Source organism: Callospermophilus lateralis, chromosome 18 (assembly GCF_048772815.1).
Source record: "Callospermophilus lateralis isolate mCalLat2 chromosome 18, mCalLat2.hap1, whole genome shotgun sequence".
NCBI lineage: Eukaryota > Metazoa > Chordata > Mammalia > Rodentia > Sciuridae > Callospermophilus > Callospermophilus lateralis.
The window spans coordinates 14641507-14659826 of NC_135322.1; the positions used below are offsets into that span (position 1 = coordinate 14641507).

The following is an 18320-nucleotide window of genomic DNA, read 5'->3' on the forward strand; positions in this document are numbered from 1 at the left end:
GCTGATATTCAGTTTCCTCTCCTATTGTTGCTGCTGCTGAGAATACAGGCCTTGAGCTGCCAGATCTTTGGACTTCTCAAGAGAAGTTGGAAATTCAATTTTAAGGGGAAAAATCTAATATCACTAAATTAATAAATTAAGCAAATTTTATTTTTTTTACTGAGGCCTGGGGATTGAACCCAAGGTGCTTTACCTCTGAGCTACATTCCCATATTTTTTTTCTTTTTCAAAAATTCTAAAACAGGGTCTTGCTAAATTGCTGAGTCTGGCTTTGAACCTATGATCTTCCTGCCTCAGCCTCCCAAGTCACTGGGATTGTAGGCATGAACCACCATGTCCAGCCTCACCAAATTTACGTAAAAACACAAAACCAAAGTGTGGATTCAATGATATGTCTGTAGGTCCAATTTGGCTCTGGGAGTGCAAGTTCCCAACCTTTGTACTACTTAAAAAAGCTGAGGCCCAGAGAAGTTATGGGAGTTTCCCAAGGCCACACAATGAGTAAAGAGAGCCCAGTCTGGCCATTTTCAGGCATGGCCTCCTGCAATACCCCCTCACCTGTATTTGCATTGCTCCCAATACTGTTGATGGCTGGCGGCACCGAGGTGGATGGGTGGAAGGGCACATGTCCATTTTCCCGGGGTGGCTTGTCTTGCCAGCCTGGCCCTGCCTCTCCAGGGCCCAGCTCTGCAGTCCCCCCCCACTCATCTGAGCCCTGGCGTGAGTGGTAGGAGGGTTCTGGCCGGGTACGGAAGCCACTAGCCAGCCGCTCTTCCAGGTGGCTCAGCCAGAGGGCCAGCGCATTGCGGTCCTCCAGTGTGGTGGCTGGGTGGATGAGGGCATAGGAGAGCAGCTGGCGGCTCTCCTCGATGAAGGCATTGCTCTCAATCGAGTAAGCCAGCACTTTCTGCAGTAGCCTCATGTACTCCGACTTGGCCTCCGTGTTGCCTGGTTGAAGCAGAGGCAGGTGGGACAGCAGGAGGGACACCACCTTCTCTTTGGACTCCTGCTGCCACTGGCTGACGATGGCTACAGAGGGGATAAGAGGAAATGTCAGGAGAGTCTGGGTGGAAACAACTACAAACCCAAGAATCCACTGTCTATTCCCTCAGTTCTAATCTTCTCCTCTCCTTTCTCCGTTCATGCTTGACCTTGTCTCTCATATAACTGAGTCACACCACGTACATACAGATTGACTCATCTTCCTAAACTTCACTAGGATGTCATGTTCCTCACCAGGAGTTTTACAATGGCAACCTGCACCAAGAATTACAGCCCAATATCACCTTCATTTTCCAGGGCCCTCCCCATCTATTCCTCCAGATGAAGACTCAGCTAGAGCATATTCCCATCTTCTCTGGGGCTCTCTAAACCCTACATTCATCCAACCTTCCACAATCAGGCTGAGATTTGAGGCTTTAGCCTGCAGCAACCTCTTTCCTTCTGCCCAAATTCTATCTCTTCTTCTCTTTAATGACACAAATAAATAAATAAAACAATATGGAGTACTTCAAGAATTTGGGATTGCTCTTGAGTGGGTCTCAGACTAATTTTCTGTATTGTTCCAATTTTAGCTTAGTTCTGCTAAAGTGAGCACCAAATGTGATGTCTTTTAGAATGCCTAAACCTATCCTCCTCCAGGAAGACTCCCCTGGCTCCTCTGTGCCAGGGTCATCTTGACCTCTCCTTTCATTTCATATCTGAGAACCTGAGTAATGAGCCAAGGTTTCCCCATCACCCAGAAGGGAGCACCCTAAGAATAAGGCCCCAGGCTGGCAGCATAAAGGAGACTTTGGGAAGGACCCACTGCAGGTCGACTGTCCCCCTCAAAAACCTTGTTACTCTGTGATTAGCTAAACAAAGTAGAGGATGGAGATGACGCTGAAAAAGGACAAAGAACACCAATACTTGGAAAGAAGAGATAGTGTTCAAGGATCAAGGCCAACTCACTCTTGGGCAACTGGGTGCACACCTGTAGCCAAGATGATGATTCACAGAATGATGAGAAATGTGCTAATGGTAAGATCCTGGAAGGAGGCAAAGAAGCTGGCGCTAAGTGGACAAAACTAAGACCCCCAAAGAGTGGATAATGAAAATGAACAGGTAGAGATATGACTTATGTCACTTCACTGCTCATCAACCATGTAACTTTGGGAAATAGCAGCCCCTTTCCTGAGCTCTGCTTTGTCTTTAGAGGGGAACTCAGAATTATTCCTGCCTGGCATGGCTGCTAGGAATTGAGACCACAGTATAAACTAAGTCCTTGGGAAATATTTGCTTTTTTTTTTTTACTACTATTATACTTTGGTTCTGGAATGTCCCCCTAAAGGTTCATGGGTTAAAGGCTTGGTACCCAATGCAGCAATGTCCAGAGGTAAGGTTCCTGGGAAATGATTAAAGTCATGAGAATTCTGACCTCTGATGGGGTTCACAGCGGAGGGCACTATTAGGAGGTGGTAGGAACTTCAGGAGGTGGTGTCTAGTTGGAAAACGTAGATCACTGGGAACTAGTCTGGAAGGGTATATCTTGCCCAAGGTCCTTCTCTCTCTCACTTCCCCTCTACCATGGGCAAGCAGTTTTACTCTACCATGTCCTCTCTGCCATGATACTCTGCCTCATCACAAGCCCATAGCATAATGGAGCCAGATAACCATAAACTAAAACCTCTCAAACTGAGGGCCAAAATAAATATTTTTTTCCTCTAAGTTGATTTTCTCAGGCACCTTGTCACAGCATCAGAAAAACTAGCACAATTAGTATTATGCGTAGTATATTTTACAATGGCTCCTTCCTTTTAATACATGGATTATAAAAGCAAAATCCAATCTTCTATCTTAGGAAACAGAGAAGCTGGGAATAGGCATGCATAAGGAAACCTAGGCATCCAAGGGTCTTTCTTAAGCCTTAAGATTCCAAGGACTGCCAGGTGCTTTGGCTTACGCCTGTAATCCCAGCAATTCAGGAGTCTGAGGCAGGAGGATTGCAAGTTCAAGGCCAGTCTTGTCATCTTAGTAAGACCCTGATTCAAAATAAAAAATACAAAGGGCTGGAGAAGTAGCTCAGTGGTTAAAGCGCTCCTGGGTTCAATATCTAGTATGGAGGGAAGAAAAAATCCAAAGGCCTCTTCTTTCTTCTGCCCATAATGCAGGATATATACTTGGTTCCTTGCGTAGAAATTTGAAAAGTATCGCTTCAGCAACCCTTTCTTAATGAATTGCTTAGAAATCTGTGGCCTGGAATTCTCAGTAACATCTAATTCTATTTAAATCTGTAACCCCAGGAAAATGAAACACTCAATTCCCAATTCCTGGCTATGTAAATCGTGCATTTTCTTGGCCTGGCTCTCTTTGCTCCAAGCTTCCTAGAGAAACCCTATTAAAGTACCCAGAAATTCATCCATTTGTTCATTTAAAGTCAACTCATGCTATGGCCATAGCACTACCCCAAATTAATAACAGAATTAATAATACTACCGCCATTAAAAGTAACGTGACCACAAGACTGTCTCCCCAGGGTACCTCCACATTTAAAGATCATTCCAAGATGGGACAGGCCTTCCTAAAGTTAGGGCATCTAGTCTTTCCTGCTCTCCCACCTCCATCTGGCACTCACTGGGTCACATGATAATAAACTTCTCTAGCACCCACCCTTCCCTGATATAGTCCCTAGCTTTGGGTTCTTATTTATTTATTTTGGTGCTAAGGATTGAACCCAGGGGTGCTTAACCACTGAGCAACATCTCCAGCTCTTTATTTAGAGACAGGGTCTCACTGAGTTGCTAAGTGCCTTGCTAAGTTGCAGAGGCTGGTTTTGAACTCTTGATTCTCCTGCCTCAGCCTCCTGAACTGCTGAGATTACACGTGTGTACCACTGCGCCTGGCAAGTTTTCAGTTCTGGATAAGAAATACAGTGCATAATAATAGGGACAAAGTAAAGAATTTGCATCCCAATCGCAGCATGCAGCAATGTTGCCTGGACAATATGCTTCCTCTCTGTAAAACAGGGATGACAGGACTACTGAGAAGATTCAGGGAGGTGATGCATATAAAGCATCTGAAAGAGTCTGCCCATAGTAAACTCTCAGGATGTGGCTCAGTGATGGGTGTTTTTCTCCCTTCTCCACCAGCACAGTCCCTTCATCCCTACCCTGACATTCTCAATTGCTGTTGTTTGGGCCTTACAGGGTAGCCAGAGGCATCTGGGACAGAGAGGCCTTGTCTAGTCCCTCCCCCACCCCAGAGTACTGCCAGGACCCCAGGGCTAAGGGACACAGCTTCTCCTCTGGTACTGCCAGGGGACGTGACAGAACAGCCCTAAGGGTTGGGTTCAATGAAAGACCTTGTTCTACTGCCCAGAAAGGGGAGAGTGGTTTTGGATGAATGGAAGCTGACCCTGAGGAAATGTGTGTTCATGTGTCTGAGTGGTGGTGGTGGTGGTAAGGGCGGGCCTCCCATGACTGGGAAGCATCAATGAGTACTGGAACTGGTCCAAGGAATTTGTGCAGCCTCAGGCCCCTTGGGGTGAGCCCAGCTGAGGCTGCAGATGATGGGTGGGGATGGAACCTCTAGTTTCCTGCCCAGATCAGAAAAGTCTGGCCCCAAGTACAGGCACATCAGGGGCCCAATGAATACCTGCCCAATTGAACCCAGATGGTCCGGGGAAGGTATGATATTTCCGTGTGTATAATGTGCCCTCGCTAGGCTCCCCCAACCTCATGTTACCTAGCAGAACATACTGAATGAAAATACATATTCAAAAGGCAAACGTGTCTGGGTTCAAAATCCAGCTATAACTCAGACCTAAGTCAACACCACTGTGAGCCAGTCCTTTTACCTCTCTGAGCCTTGGTCTCTTTTGTCAAATGGGGTTTATAAAAGCACTTGTTGCCAAGCGCAGTAGCGTTATGCCAACAGCTGTAATCCCAGCAGTTTAGGAAGCTGAGTTAGAGGATCGCAAGTTCAAGGCCAGCCTCAGCAAAAGCAAGGCGTTAAGCAACTCAGTGAGACTCTGTCTCCAAATAAAATACAAAACAGGACTGGGCATGAGGCTCAGAGGTCAAGTGCCCCTGAGTTCAATCCCTGGTACCGCCTACCCCTCAAAAAAGCCCTTGTCACTTGGTTATAAAACGAAGGAAACAATCATGCAAAGCACCTGGCATGTGTGATGCTCAGTACATTTGACTATTACTGTTACTACTCCTGGTTGGAGATCTAGAACCATGCCGTTTCAGGGCTGGGGGAGAAGTTCATTTAGGAAAGCACATCTGGGACTCCCCCTTAAGATTTCCAATAGGGGTGGGGAATTTCATACAGTTATTTACCAAAAACAGACAGATCTCTGGTTCCTTGGAGCTAGAGGCACAACAAGCAGTGATGAAATTCTGGAGGTGGGTGGATGGGGGAGGGGGCTGGGGAATGCCATGACGCCAAGAGCTGCTTCTCACCAAGCTGCAAATCTGGACTCCACAGGCATGGAGAAAGCGAGGGAAGCTGTGTATGAGTGCCTGCCTTGTCACGGTAGCCACGGGGCAGGTCTGGCCAGGTGACCAGAGCTAAGTAGGTCATAACCCTGGGTCCTGGCAAATCGCAGGAGCCAAATATATCTTTTGAGAACTGCTGTAAGAGCCAAACCATTTTTATGTGCTGGGCTGTCGCAACCATTTTGGAAGCCTCAAGCACCAGTCAGAGGGGCTAGGGTTTGGCTCCAAACATCACCCTAGCTCACAAAGATATGAGTGAGGGCCAAGGGGCTCACATTTTTGTTTGATGAACTATGTCAGTAGAGTCTGAAAGGGGAGGGTGGAGGCATTAGGACTGAGCCAGTCCAGTGACTCACTTGTCATGGCCCCTCCTGACCTCAGTTTCCCCACCCAGACCAGGGAGCCAAGGAGGAGGAGCTTAAACCTGCTGGATTTGGGAACTGACTCAAGAGATGAGGTGGGAAGAAAGGCAGGAAATGTGGCCCAGGATGCTATAGAATTAGGACGGAAGGGGAAATTCAGCTCCCCTGGCCCCCATTCTCCACCATCCTCCTGTCCATGAGACTTCCCTTCTAGTCCAAGGCAGCATCAGGGAAAGGAGAGTGCCAAGATTACTGTTGTAGTTCCAAACAGAAGGGAATACAGGAGAAGGAACAAGGATGATGATGAGGGGACACCTCTTCCAGAGCTCTGGAGTATTACTTTTCTTGAATATTGCCTCAGGTCCTGTTTCTACGAAACCAGCATGGGATGCTGGAGATAGATGACTTCCATATATCCTCCTTGTCCCCAGGGGGACAGCCTAGGCTGTACCCTCCACCCCAACTTTCAACAGGTCACATTCCTTACCACATTCTTAGGCTCACCTAGAATCAGCATCAACAAGTGTCAAATCGTTCTCCATTGGGTCACAAACGAGTCACCTAGGGAGTTTTAAATCTCTAAGGGCAGGACCTATGCCTCACATTAATTTTAGGAAGTTTCTGGGGGACTGTGACCTGAAGCCAGGACTGGGACACTTTCTTAGGTTGGTTTCTCTGTGCTCCCTGTCCTATCTGTGGACGAGATAGGCATGTAGGCAACTCTGACCCAAACCCAGGGACTCCCTGGAGAACTGAAGAAAGAGGTAGGGTTCATCAGGTGGGACAGAGACAAAACCCAGAAAAAAGCAAGGGATCTACACCTCATTCTTCAGGCCTCCTGCTCTGAAGGGAGCTGAAGAGCTACAGAAGGGCTTCAGTCCCTGTAATGGGCAGTTCTTAATTGGGGACTGGTGGGCCAAATTAACTCAGGATTTGGTTAGTGGGGTATGTGTGCACTTCTCTGAGAAAGCGAGGGTCCATCCAGTAAAATTTGGCAGGGGGCAGTGCTGCGGACTGAATCCAGGGTCTTGCACATGCTAGATGAGTGCTCTATTACTGAGCTATATCTCCAGTCTGCATTAAATATTAAGAACTATTACTCTAGGGCTGGGTTGTAGCTCAGTGGTAGAGCACTCACCTAGCATGCATGAGGCACTGGGTTTGATCCTCAGCACTGCATAAAAATAAAATAAAGATATTGTGTCCACTTATAACTAAAAAAATAAATGTTAAAAAAAAAAAAAAAGAACTATTGCTCTAGAATGTGCTGGCTCCCAAAGAAAGTAGTATGCTTGGCTATGTTCTGCCAACTTTGACACTGTTTTTCAGAGCCTAAAGATTCACCTCAAAAGGACTTAGAACAAGCCCTTCATTGACTAGATAAGGATCCTCAGACTCAAGAGCAGTATGAGTTAATGGTAGAGCTGGATCTAGAACTTTGATGTGTTATGCTTCATAACAAGTTCAATCACCCAGCAGGACATCACCTCCCATAGTGATTGATCATCAGAAAAATTAGGGTATTTTTCCCCACGACCATCCTCTCAGGGTGCTCCTTTAGTAGGTCTGGGGGGACAGTGAGGGGCCAGGAATCTGAATTTTAAGTTACTGCCTATCCTGGGGGATTCTGATGATGATGATGCAAGTTAGAAAACCCAAGTGAATGGAAAGGCCAATAATGAACAGAGGAAAAGAAATAAGGGAGGAGCAATTTCTCCCAAGAGACAAATAAGGTGAAAGGGGTGGGGGATTCTATTTGAGGGCAGGAGTGAGATAGGAGACTGCTGTATTAGTCTTGGAGCCCTCATGTCTATTAGGCAGAGGCATTCCATTCAAAGCCCAACAGAATTTACCTGTGATCACTTCTCTCTCAAGTCACGCTCTACTCCCAGCCTGGTGGGCTTTCTCCCTTTCTTCGTAATAAGGTAGGCAGAACTGCAGCCAACCATACTACTTTCTTTGGGGGCCCCAAAACCTTCTTTTAGATTAATAATCCTTTTAAAATTTTTTTTTAGTTATAGACAGACACAACACCTTTATTTTATGTGGTGCTGAGGATCGAACCCAGCACCTTCCACATGTGAGGCGAGCACTCTACCACTGAGCTATAACCTCAGCCCCAGAATAACAGTTCTTAATATTTTAATGCAGGAAGGAAAGAAGCAAGCAAACCAGTCAGTGAGCACATCAAAATTGGAGTAGAGCTTGATTTGATAGAGAAACGATCACAGGTAATTTCTTTCCTTTCCCTCTCTTCCCTCCTATAGGTTTTCATTACTCCCCTAACCATGTAAGTACCAGCTTGTTATAAAAATTCTTACTGGGCAGGGATCGTGGCTCAGTGGCAGAGCACTTGCCTTGCCCATGTGAGGCACTGGGTTCGATCCTCAGCACCACAAAAAAATAAACAAAATAAAGATAAAACAAAACAAAACAAAATTCTTACCACCTGATATGGGGATATAGAGAAAGGCCTTGATTCATGTACTTGTCATTCAATTTATTGCCCAGCAGTTCTCAGCCCTGGCAAGCCATTAATAACAAGGCTTATAAGTATGTGCTGAATATGGAATGGTATGAAATTATTTTGATAAGTGAACAAAGCAAACTGGTTAATACACATATCTGGCTATATTTGTTTAAACAACTTTTTTTAAAAATTTCTTTTTTTTTGTAGTTGTAGATGGACAGACTGCCTTTATTTTATTTGTCTCTTTTTATATGGTGCTGAGGATTGAACCCGGTGCATCACATATGCTAGGCAAGCGCTCTGCCCCAGCCCTTAAAATACCTTAAAGCAAGAAGGAGAATAAGTTTGTAGCTATATATGCACAGAATCCATCTCATAAAACATAACACAAGAGGGTGGGAACACGAGAGTCTGAAAAGGAGACCTCACTTTTCACCTTCTGCATGGTTTGATTTTTACTACAAGTTCTGAAAACAAAAGCAAAGACTGAAAGTGCTCTTGAATATATCAATAGCAATAAGCACCACTAGCGGTTCTGATACGCAGACAAAACTGGAACCCCCAAATTATCCAACTGCCTTCATGGATGAAGTGGTAGAAGGTTATGTGACAAAGCTGTATAAGACACTAACTAGCCTGTCCCCAAAAAGCCCCCATGCTGACAACAGGGTCTTAGCACAAACTCCTGCCCCTGGTGCTAAAGAGGGGAGCCCTCCCTAGTAGGGAGGCTGAGTCTTGTGCCTGCTGCAGCTGAGCTGGGTTCTTGCTGCTCTGTCTGCCAGTCTGGGAATTAGGCTGATATGGCTCCTCGTCTAAGTAACTGCCTTCCCCTATAACCACTGCACTTCTGTGACTTACACATAAAAATGCAATAAGAAATAAAGCTCACTGGGCTGGGGCTGGGGCTAAGTGGTAGAGCACTTGCTTAGCAGTATGAGGCACTGGGTTTGATGCACAGCACCACATAAAAATGAATAAATAAAATAAAGGTATTGTGTCTATCCACAACTAAAAAATATATATTTTTTTTAAAAAAGAAAGAAAGAAAGAAAAAAGAAAGAAAGCTGACTATTGCTAAGATGGGTGGGCCTGGGGAACCAAGGGAGGCCAGGCAGCTCTGTGGCTCTCCAAACTCCAATATTAGAAGCCCATGCTGGTTTCCTCACCTTTAAACACGGGATAATAATAGTACCTACAAGACTGGCTGTGAGGACCAATTGAATTACTGACAATAAAAACAACAGCTGAAAGTCACTGAGTGTTTACCACATGCCAGCCACTGTTCTAAGAGCTCTACACGTGTTACTCACTGACTCCTCAAAAGTATTCTAAAAGGTCAATATAAGTATAATTTTGACTTTAAGATGACAGAATTGAGGCATGGAGAGGTTAAATTACTTGGTTACATGGCAAGTGAAAACTGTAATTTAAACCTAGACAATGAGAATTGAGAGCCACCAGAGAACACTGCTTTCCAAGTTAATAAATAGAAAGTAAAGGGTACTTGGGGACAACCCTCTCAAGACCCCTCCCTTGTGGGACCTTTGCTTCCTTTCTGTTTCAAAAATAAATTCTATTACTTTGCTCTAAATAAATTTAAAAATGGTACCTCCTTGATGTATACTCAAAAAAAAAAAAAAAAGAGTACTTAGCTTGTAAGGGTTCAATGTCAACTATGATTGTGAAGAAGGTGGGATGAGTGAGGATGACTAATTAGTACAAACTGCATGGAGCCCCCTGTCCCCCTCCTAGCTAACTTTTGGGTATCCACTGCCCTCCCTCTTCTCTGGCCTCCATCTCTCACTGGTCAGTGGTGTCAGCAGCTCTCTCTTCAGCCCTTTGGAGGCCCAGATGGTTAGAAAGGCTTTAGCAGTGGTACTTGAGGTTGTTCTCTGGTCTTACTCCTATCTATGACTGGGGGCCTAGGGACAGGTTCTAGAGAAGCCTGGCTCACTTATCCCAATGCCAACCTCTTAAGACATGGAGTGCCTCTCTCCAGGATGCTTAAGGATTGGAAATACAGAACTATATCTAAATTCCAAACTTTCTTGAAGCTATTTATGTCTTAAGTCCAACCTACCCTTGGGGATAAAAAAATAGTGTAGATGACTTATGAATTCTGGAAGAGTTCTAAAATTCCCTCTCAGAGTTGTTGTTTTGAGGAAGGGGGAACTGGCGATTGAACCCTCTATCACTAAGCAACATCCCTAGCTCTTATTATTTTGAGACAGGGTCTTGCTAAGTTTCCCAGGCTGGCCTCTAGCTTGTGAACCTCCCGCCTCAGTCTCTGGAGCCACTGGGATTATAGGTGCCATCATACACAGCTTGATGTCCTGGAGCTTGAAAAATAAATTACTGCTCACTTTCTATCCCTCTTTTCATAGGTAATGACTTTAGTCTGTTCCTTTCAGCTGCCCACACAAGCAACCCTACACGATCCTTTCTCAGTTAGGGGTTTGTCACTCCATTGGGAGTCTCCCATTCCACCCTGAGGATATCTGGCAAAAAAGCCCCAGGAGAGCCAAGATGAAGGCTTGGGAGGACAGGGACTTCCCAACTCCCAAAAGCACAGAACACAAATTTCTTAGCACCATTACAGACTGGCCTTCTTGGGCATCTGACATCCATTCCAGGTCACCCTCCTAATTCATTCCCATCTCTAGGGGCAGAGACTCACCAGCACTGTTGGCCTCCGACTCCAGCAGGTGGATGTCATTGCAGTCCGCCAGCGAGTGCTCCAGGCAGAGCTGCAGGAAGCGGGCTTGGGTACGGGTGACCCGCTTCAGAAGCGACAACAGGGCCACTGTCTGCTCACACTCATTCCAGCCCTTGAACCAGCCAGCGAGGATGCCCACCTGGTCTCGGAACATCATGGTGCCAGGCCTGGGGCCAGGGTGGGGGGGACGGCGGTGGCAAGGGCCAGCGCCGTCACATGGTCTCGGCTCTGGGCTCCTGTTAGCTCTCCCCTGAGGGCCAGGGCTTGAGGACGTTCCCTGGCGTGTTGGCAATGGGTGGTTAGGGGAGGAGGGAGCCTGCTCACATGGGGGGAGGTCTTGGTCCAGCCACGCCTCTCCAGGCTCCTGGAAAAGGAAGCAAAGGGATCAGAGAGAGCGAAGGGGCCAAAGCTGTCCAGGAGAGTGTGGGCTGAGGAGGTACAGAGCCCCATGCCTTCCTCTTTCAGAATAAAGAGAAGGAGAAGATGCTACCCCTCATACTGGGTTGCCAGAGGGCCAAAGGAGGTGGAGTTAAAGCAGAAAGTAAGTTGGGAAGATTTTTCAGAAAAGGAAAATAAGACAGGCTTCACATTATCGGAAAAGATCTGAATTAATGGAACATGACAAAGAAGACATGGGACTCTGAGCACATCTCCTAACCTTGCTGGTCATTGACTCCTTCCCTCTGAGAGCTGGAACCAGTGACTACTCACATGCTGGAAGGACCCTAAGGGCTCCATAATTACTTTAAGCCAAAACTTACAAGGCTTGGTCAGGGGTGAACATGGGGTGTGACCCCAGTGGAGATCTCAGGAATATAGACAGCTATTTAGTCCCTAACTGGCTGGGTACAAGTCAGCCCTTGGACATGGGCAAGGAACAGTCTTTTTCAAAGATTATCAACAGGCTGAGGAAATCTCACCCTCTTCAACCCAGCTTTCCTACTCTGGAAAATATACGTATCTGATCTCTAAGATACTACCTATCTCTATACAAGGTAAATTCCTCCCAGAACTCTTCTTCATTCCTCTGAAGTTTGCTTCAGACTCAAGTTCTCTAGGTTGGAAAGTCCTCTTGGCTTCTAGAACACCAGCCTGTCATCCAAACCCCTGAGAGCCAAGAATACACCAACCAGAGAGGAAGAGGAGAAATCAAAATTCAAAGACTCCCAAACAAAAAGTATCCAAATTTCTCTCTTAGGCAGGAACTACACAGAGGTTGTTTTATCTGGGCAACCAACAGGCCTACCTTTCAGTTGATGATTTCTGGACACTCATTCTGAAGCCTTTTTCTTTCTATATTTTTTTAGTTGTTGATGAACCTTTATTTATTTTTAAAATTTATTTGTATGTGGTGCTGAGAATCAAACCCCATGCCTCATGCATGCTAGGCAAGCGCACTACCACTAAGCCACAACCTCAACCCCTCTGAACCCTTTTTCTAAGTTGATTTGAGCTCCAGGTCTCCAATCAATATCTCCCCCATCTGTCTCTCTCGCAACCAAAGTCCTTGGCACCATCCCCAAACCACATTCAGCTCCATAATCCTCTGGCTGCCAAAGGACAGAGTTTCCCTGGACTGAGAACTCTACACAAAGACCCACTGAACCTGTTGGGCGCAGGTCTTAGGGAGCTACTCCCATCTCCACGAAGTTCCGTCTTTGCTGAGGAGAGCTGTGAAGTACATCTGGCAACAACTGACTTACCTCACAGATCCCCTGCAGAACCCCCAAACAGAGCAAACTAGTATAGCTGTCAATACCTCTAATATATAAGAAGCAGAAAAAGGTGTGAGAAGATGAAACCTTGCTCCAAGTTAAAAAGCCTTCTCAAATATTTTTAAAGGCAAAATAAGAAGTTGCCTCCCTGGCTTACAATTCTCCAATGGCTTCCCATTGCACTTAAATTAAATGCAAAAAGGCCCTCCCGAGGACTCCTGTGGCCTTTCCAACTTCATCCTGTACCAAGTTCCTTCGTGTTCACTGCACTTCTCTTCCCGTAGCTCCTATTTGTTACTCAGGTCTCCGTTCATTCTGTCATTTCCTGAGACAGCTTCTCTAACAATCCAATCTAAGGAGACCTTCCCCGGTGACTATTTTGTATTGTTTTATTTCTTTTATATAACTCAAATACCACCTGATTTATGTTGTTTCTTTCTTCCCACCAAAATGCAAGCTATACGGACAGTCAGATCCTAGAATGGTACTTGACACATAGATGTTTGATATTTGTTAGACAAATGAATGAATATATGAAAAAAGTGAGTGGGGAAGCCACAGTGGGATTTCTACAGCCTGAAGGAAAAGATGGTAGAAGAAATGGTCCATTGGATGGTCCAACCTGAGGGGAAGGGGAGATTCAAAAATCACAAACTCTGGAGCAAGAAGTACCCAAATTCCTCTCTTAGGCTGGAACTACAATAGGTTGTTTCAAGGGATTTAGAAATCTTGTCCTAATAGGAAAAGTTTGAAGATACTAAGTTCCCTGTGGGGAAAGAGAAGACTTGGGGGAACTTGCAATACTAACTTTGAATATCTGAAGACATGGCATACAGAAGACAAGACATATCTGTTCTTTTACTCTAGAAAAAAGAGCCATCTACCAGGGTAGATAGATAGCTCTAAGTGACAGACAACACGGGATATGGGAAATGTTTAAAGTCAAGAAAATTTAGTTCTAGTCCTACTCCAGCCTCAGATTCACTTTGATTTTGAAATTACATCTGCTTTTTTTCTCTGGAATGTGTGAGATAAGAGGCTGACCTAGGTCAGACATGACAAATAGGTTTTACCTCACAGGCAAACTCCAACTGATTGGTAGTAGCTGCTTGGAGCACTATGAGAGGAAGGATCCCAAAGAAATGAAGAAAATAAGACATCAATGGGGAATGAGTAATAAACTGGGGTTGCCTGTAATCCCAGTGATTTGGAAGGCTTGAGGCAGAAGGACTGATCCCAAGCTTGGGGCTAGCTTCGGCAACTTAGCAAGACCTTGTCACAAAACACAATAAACAAATAAAAAAAGAAGTTGGGGATATAGCTCAAAGGTACAATGCTCCTGAATTCAATCCCCAGTACCACAATAAATAAATAAACTGGGACAGATCCCACATTATGCATTATTTAAAAACACACTTGAGCCAGGCATGGTAGCACATACTTGTAATCCTAGCAGCTTGCGAGGCTGAGGCAGGAGGCTAGCAGCTTGGGAGGCTGAGGCAGGAGGATCACAAATTTGAGGCCAGCCTCAGAAACTTAATAAAACCCTGTCTTGAAATAAAAAAATAAAAAAGGGCTAGGGATGGGCTGGGGATGTGGCTCAAGCGGTAGGCACGCTCTCCTGGCATGTGTGCGGCCCAGGTTCAATCCTCAGCACCACATACAAACAAAGATGTTGTGTTCGCCGATAACTAAAAAAAAAATAAATATTGAAATTCTCTCTCTCTCTACCTCTCTCTCTTTAAAAAAAAAAAAAAATCATTATAATTAAAAAAAAAAAAAAAAAAAGGGCTAGGGATGTAGCTTAGTGGTGGAGTGTCCCTGGGTTCAATCCCTATTGTTGCAAAAAAGTAAAAAACAAAATGCTTGAGTAAGGACTGGTGGTCCATGCCTATAATCCCAATTATTAGGAGGCTGAGGCAGGAAGATTGCAAGTTTGAGGCCTGCCTGAACAATTTGGTGAGGCCCTTTCTCAAAATAAAAAGGGCTGGAGATATAGCTCAGTGGTAGAGAACTCTGGGTTCAATCCCCAGTACCCCAAAACAAACAACACATTAAAAAATACAAAAATAAATCTATATCTAGTATTTGACCTGTAACTTGGAGGGATGTCCATAGATGTAGAGTATGTACAATAAGATGCTATTTTTGTTTATAAAGAAAAAAGTCATACACAAAGCCCCTTCTATACTAATATCTATTCGCATGTGTACAGAGAAATGTGTAGAAGAATACACACTAGGCTAAGATTGGTTACTCTGATGAGACAGGAATGATAAACACTCTCTTTATGCAATTTTGTACTATTTCACAATTTTTGTAATTTTAAAAGAATTTAACTTTAAGAAAAAAAAAACTGCATTCTACTTCCTGGATTAGTAAGAAAGAGTACTGGGATTAATTATCAATGTTTGCCCGGGATGCTGGGTAGATGAGTGACAGCTCATATGCCTAAAAAAATCAGTTTCCCTTCCCAGCTCCAGCATTTTGTGGCTTTCAGTCCCAAGGAGGCAACAGCTGCTTCAACATAAGGAAGAATTTTAAAATAATATATCTGTCCAAGAATGGAACTGGCTGCCATGTGAGGAGGTAATAAGCTCCCTGGCTGCTGAAGTGGTCAAACGGAGGCTGGATGAACATCCCTTGGGAGTGGGAGGGATTCCTTCACTGGGTGGCAACTCAGAATGATAGAAGGACATGTTACTATTTCAAAGGGTACATTTGTGACGGGAGGTTTGATATGCCAACAGCACTTACAGCAAAAAGATGACCAAATCCACAAACAGACCAAGCTGTGCATACTCTTTCCCATAGATTCTTTTACTGGGTTGTTACTTTTTCCTAAGCTACAGCACTGCATCCCTCAAATAAGCAGCTGACTAAACATTAATCCAGTTTCTTCCAGCAAAGTTTTGGGACAGAATGGGGTCTCAAATAGGATGCTGACAGGCCAGGCTTTGAACAAAGCAGGCCAACAGGAACTATGGTGAGTTGGAAAGTACACACCCTGTCTAAAGGGAGATGTCACTATTTGGCTCTGATCAACTGCTGCCATGTGGGAATGTGGGTCCAGTACCATTAGGCCTTAAGATTATTTAAAAGAAGAGCTGAAATCTGGCTTTTAAAAGAAAATTCCCTTAGTTTTAAATGTTGGAAACGAATTCAAATTAAAACAGCAACTGTGAACTACTACACAGAATAAACAAAACCTGTGGCCTGTAATCCTTGAACACATGGACACAAATTAGGATAAGTCTGTCTAGTTTATAACTTTTAAGTCACCCATCGCTCAGGGAACATGACTGGTGGAAAGGATCTAGTGACGGAGGAGGGCGCTGACAATCTGCAGTAAATACTGGGGGGTTCAGGCAAACAGTCACTTTTAAGATTGCACTGTCAAAAAAAAAAAAAAAAAAATCACCCCTAGCGTTCCCTATGTTTTCAGGACAGAAGGGTGCCCTGTGTTTGGTCTGTATGGTGAGTGAAAAGGAAGACTGGTTGAGATTCTTCCACTGAAGAACTAGAGGTCTTCAACCATCTCTCTCTCCCAGGTGCTTGGCTACAGTGAGACAAGAGGACATGGATAAGGCAGCAGCATCAATTATTATAAGACATCTCACCATAGTACCACCTTACTCTGCCTGCCAAATATCATTTCCATTTCCTGTTCCCACCATTGTGAATTCCTCTTGGAAAAATAATGTCTTTCTTGGTTCTACAAGTGGACACAGGTAAAGTGGTTCTACAAGTGGACACTGGCTAAAGCATCCTCCTTGGACTCTTACTGAAACAAGTGGAGAAAATAAGTTCTCAATTACTGGCTGCCACTCTGCTACCGCTAGTGGATTCTTGCTTTCAAATGAAGCCAACTCAGATAAAAGCATTCAAGAAATTAGGGGAGAAAGAGAGAGACCTAGTCACAACATTTGAAGACCTAGATCCACCTAGCCTCAAACTAGTGACCCAGACTCTTCAGTTTCATAGATCAATACATTTCTTCTTGGCTTAGGACAGTTGAGTTTGGTTTCTGTTCCTTAAAACTGAACTTGGTCACTTCCATACAAAACAAAATTCAGCACTGCTCTGGTCTCTCTGTCCTCATAGAACTGAAAATGCTCCCTGCTTTTCAGGAAAGACAGAAGAGGAAAACCTCTATGGCAAATCTCTCGCAGCCCTGTAATACTGCAGTCTTTATGATGTATTTGGACCAAGTAACCTTCTTGGGAAGTACCTACTGTTGCTGGAGGTGAGAATGGAACTAACAAAAAGCTAAGAGGTTCCAGGGAAAACTGTCCTCCGGGCTTCCTCCCAGGTCCCAAACCAGGAAGGAGTCCATAAACAGAAAATGTATGTCTCTGGAAGTCAGCTCCTTTCATTCAGAAACAGGACCTAGCTCCAATCCTGGCTCTCCTGCTGATTGATACTTACTTGCTGTAAGTAAGTTACTTACCTTTGGCAAGTAACTCAGTTTCCTCCTTACTGAAGCTTCTTATAAGAATTAAGTGAAACAATGTATATAAAAATACCTAGCATGATGCTGAGCATGTTTTCACACATCATAGATTGTCATGTGCCAGGCCCCCAAGCTAACAGTTCTCCAAGGATGAGCTCACTGATCCTAAAAAAATCTATTCTAAAAATATATGTGAGCAGCTGGGTGGCTCATGTCTATAATCCCAGCAACTCAAGAGGCTGAGGCAGGAGGATTGCAAGTTTGAGGCCAGCCTCAGCAACTTTGTGAGATGCTCAGCAGTTTAGTGAGAATATCTTTAAAAAAGGGGGGGGGGGGCCAGGGATGTAGCCCAGTGGTAAAGCATCCCTAGATTCAATCCCTAGTATCAAAAACAAACAAACAAACAAACAAACAAACAAGCTAAGTAGGATACTGTGTCCTTATCCTAGCTACTCACAAAGCTAAGGCAAGAGAATCACAAATCAGATGACAGCCATGGCAACGCAGCCAGACTGTCTCAAAAACAAAACAAAACAAAACAAAACAAAAACACCCACAAACAAAATACACACACACACACACACACACACAAAACGTATGAACATCCTTATCTTACAGATGGAGAAACTGAGGCACAAACAAAGCTGAGATTTTTCAAGGGTCAAATAGCTTTGTTTCAGAGTTCCTACTCCTGTGACCAAAACACTATAGCAGTCTATAAAACCTCTTCCACGCCTAGAAAGTTGGGCCTATGGGTATTCCCTTTAATGTCATCTCTGAATAAATAAAGGCTTCTATTAGCCTTCCTGCCCATTCCTAGCTCTTCTATGGGCTTTTGAGGAATACCTATTTCATAAGCAAGGTAACAAGCTAGTTACCTTGAGGTTAAATCACCATCCTGAGAATAGAATGGCAGAAGTCAAAGGAGCCTAACACCTCTCTTGAAAGAACCAATTATTTCCAGAAACTCCTCACATATGTACATTACACACACACACTATTGCCTCAACCTTTTGTATGAATATGAATGGTCCTGGGAGAAGGAAGGAGAGGAAGAGAGAAAGGGCCTCTGGAAGATTAGCAAAACATGGGGAGCTCCAGGAAACCCTGGAATAGAGAAGAAG

General features: G+C 44.5%; 1 protein-coding gene across 2 annotated transcripts in view; it reads right to left on the bottom strand.

Moving 5' to 3' along the window:
- The window catches only part of Samd4b (sterile alpha motif domain containing 4B), a 41214-nt gene that overhangs the window by 15546 nt on the left and 7348 nt on the right, over window positions 1–18320 (bottom strand). Inside the window, exons 2-3 of one of the 2 annotated variants that reach the window (XM_076838787.2) lie at window positions 10990–11392; window positions 559–1029 (exon numbers count right to left, since the gene is read on the bottom strand). In XM_076838787.2, the coding sequence (XP_076694902.1) occupies window positions 559–1029; window positions 10990–11185 (667 nt within the window). In that variant the 5' untranslated portion in view covers window positions 11186–11392. The remainder of the gene's footprint in view (window positions 1–558; window positions 1030–10989; window positions 11393–18320) is intronic. The other variant, XM_076838788.2, reaches the window with a different exon arrangement.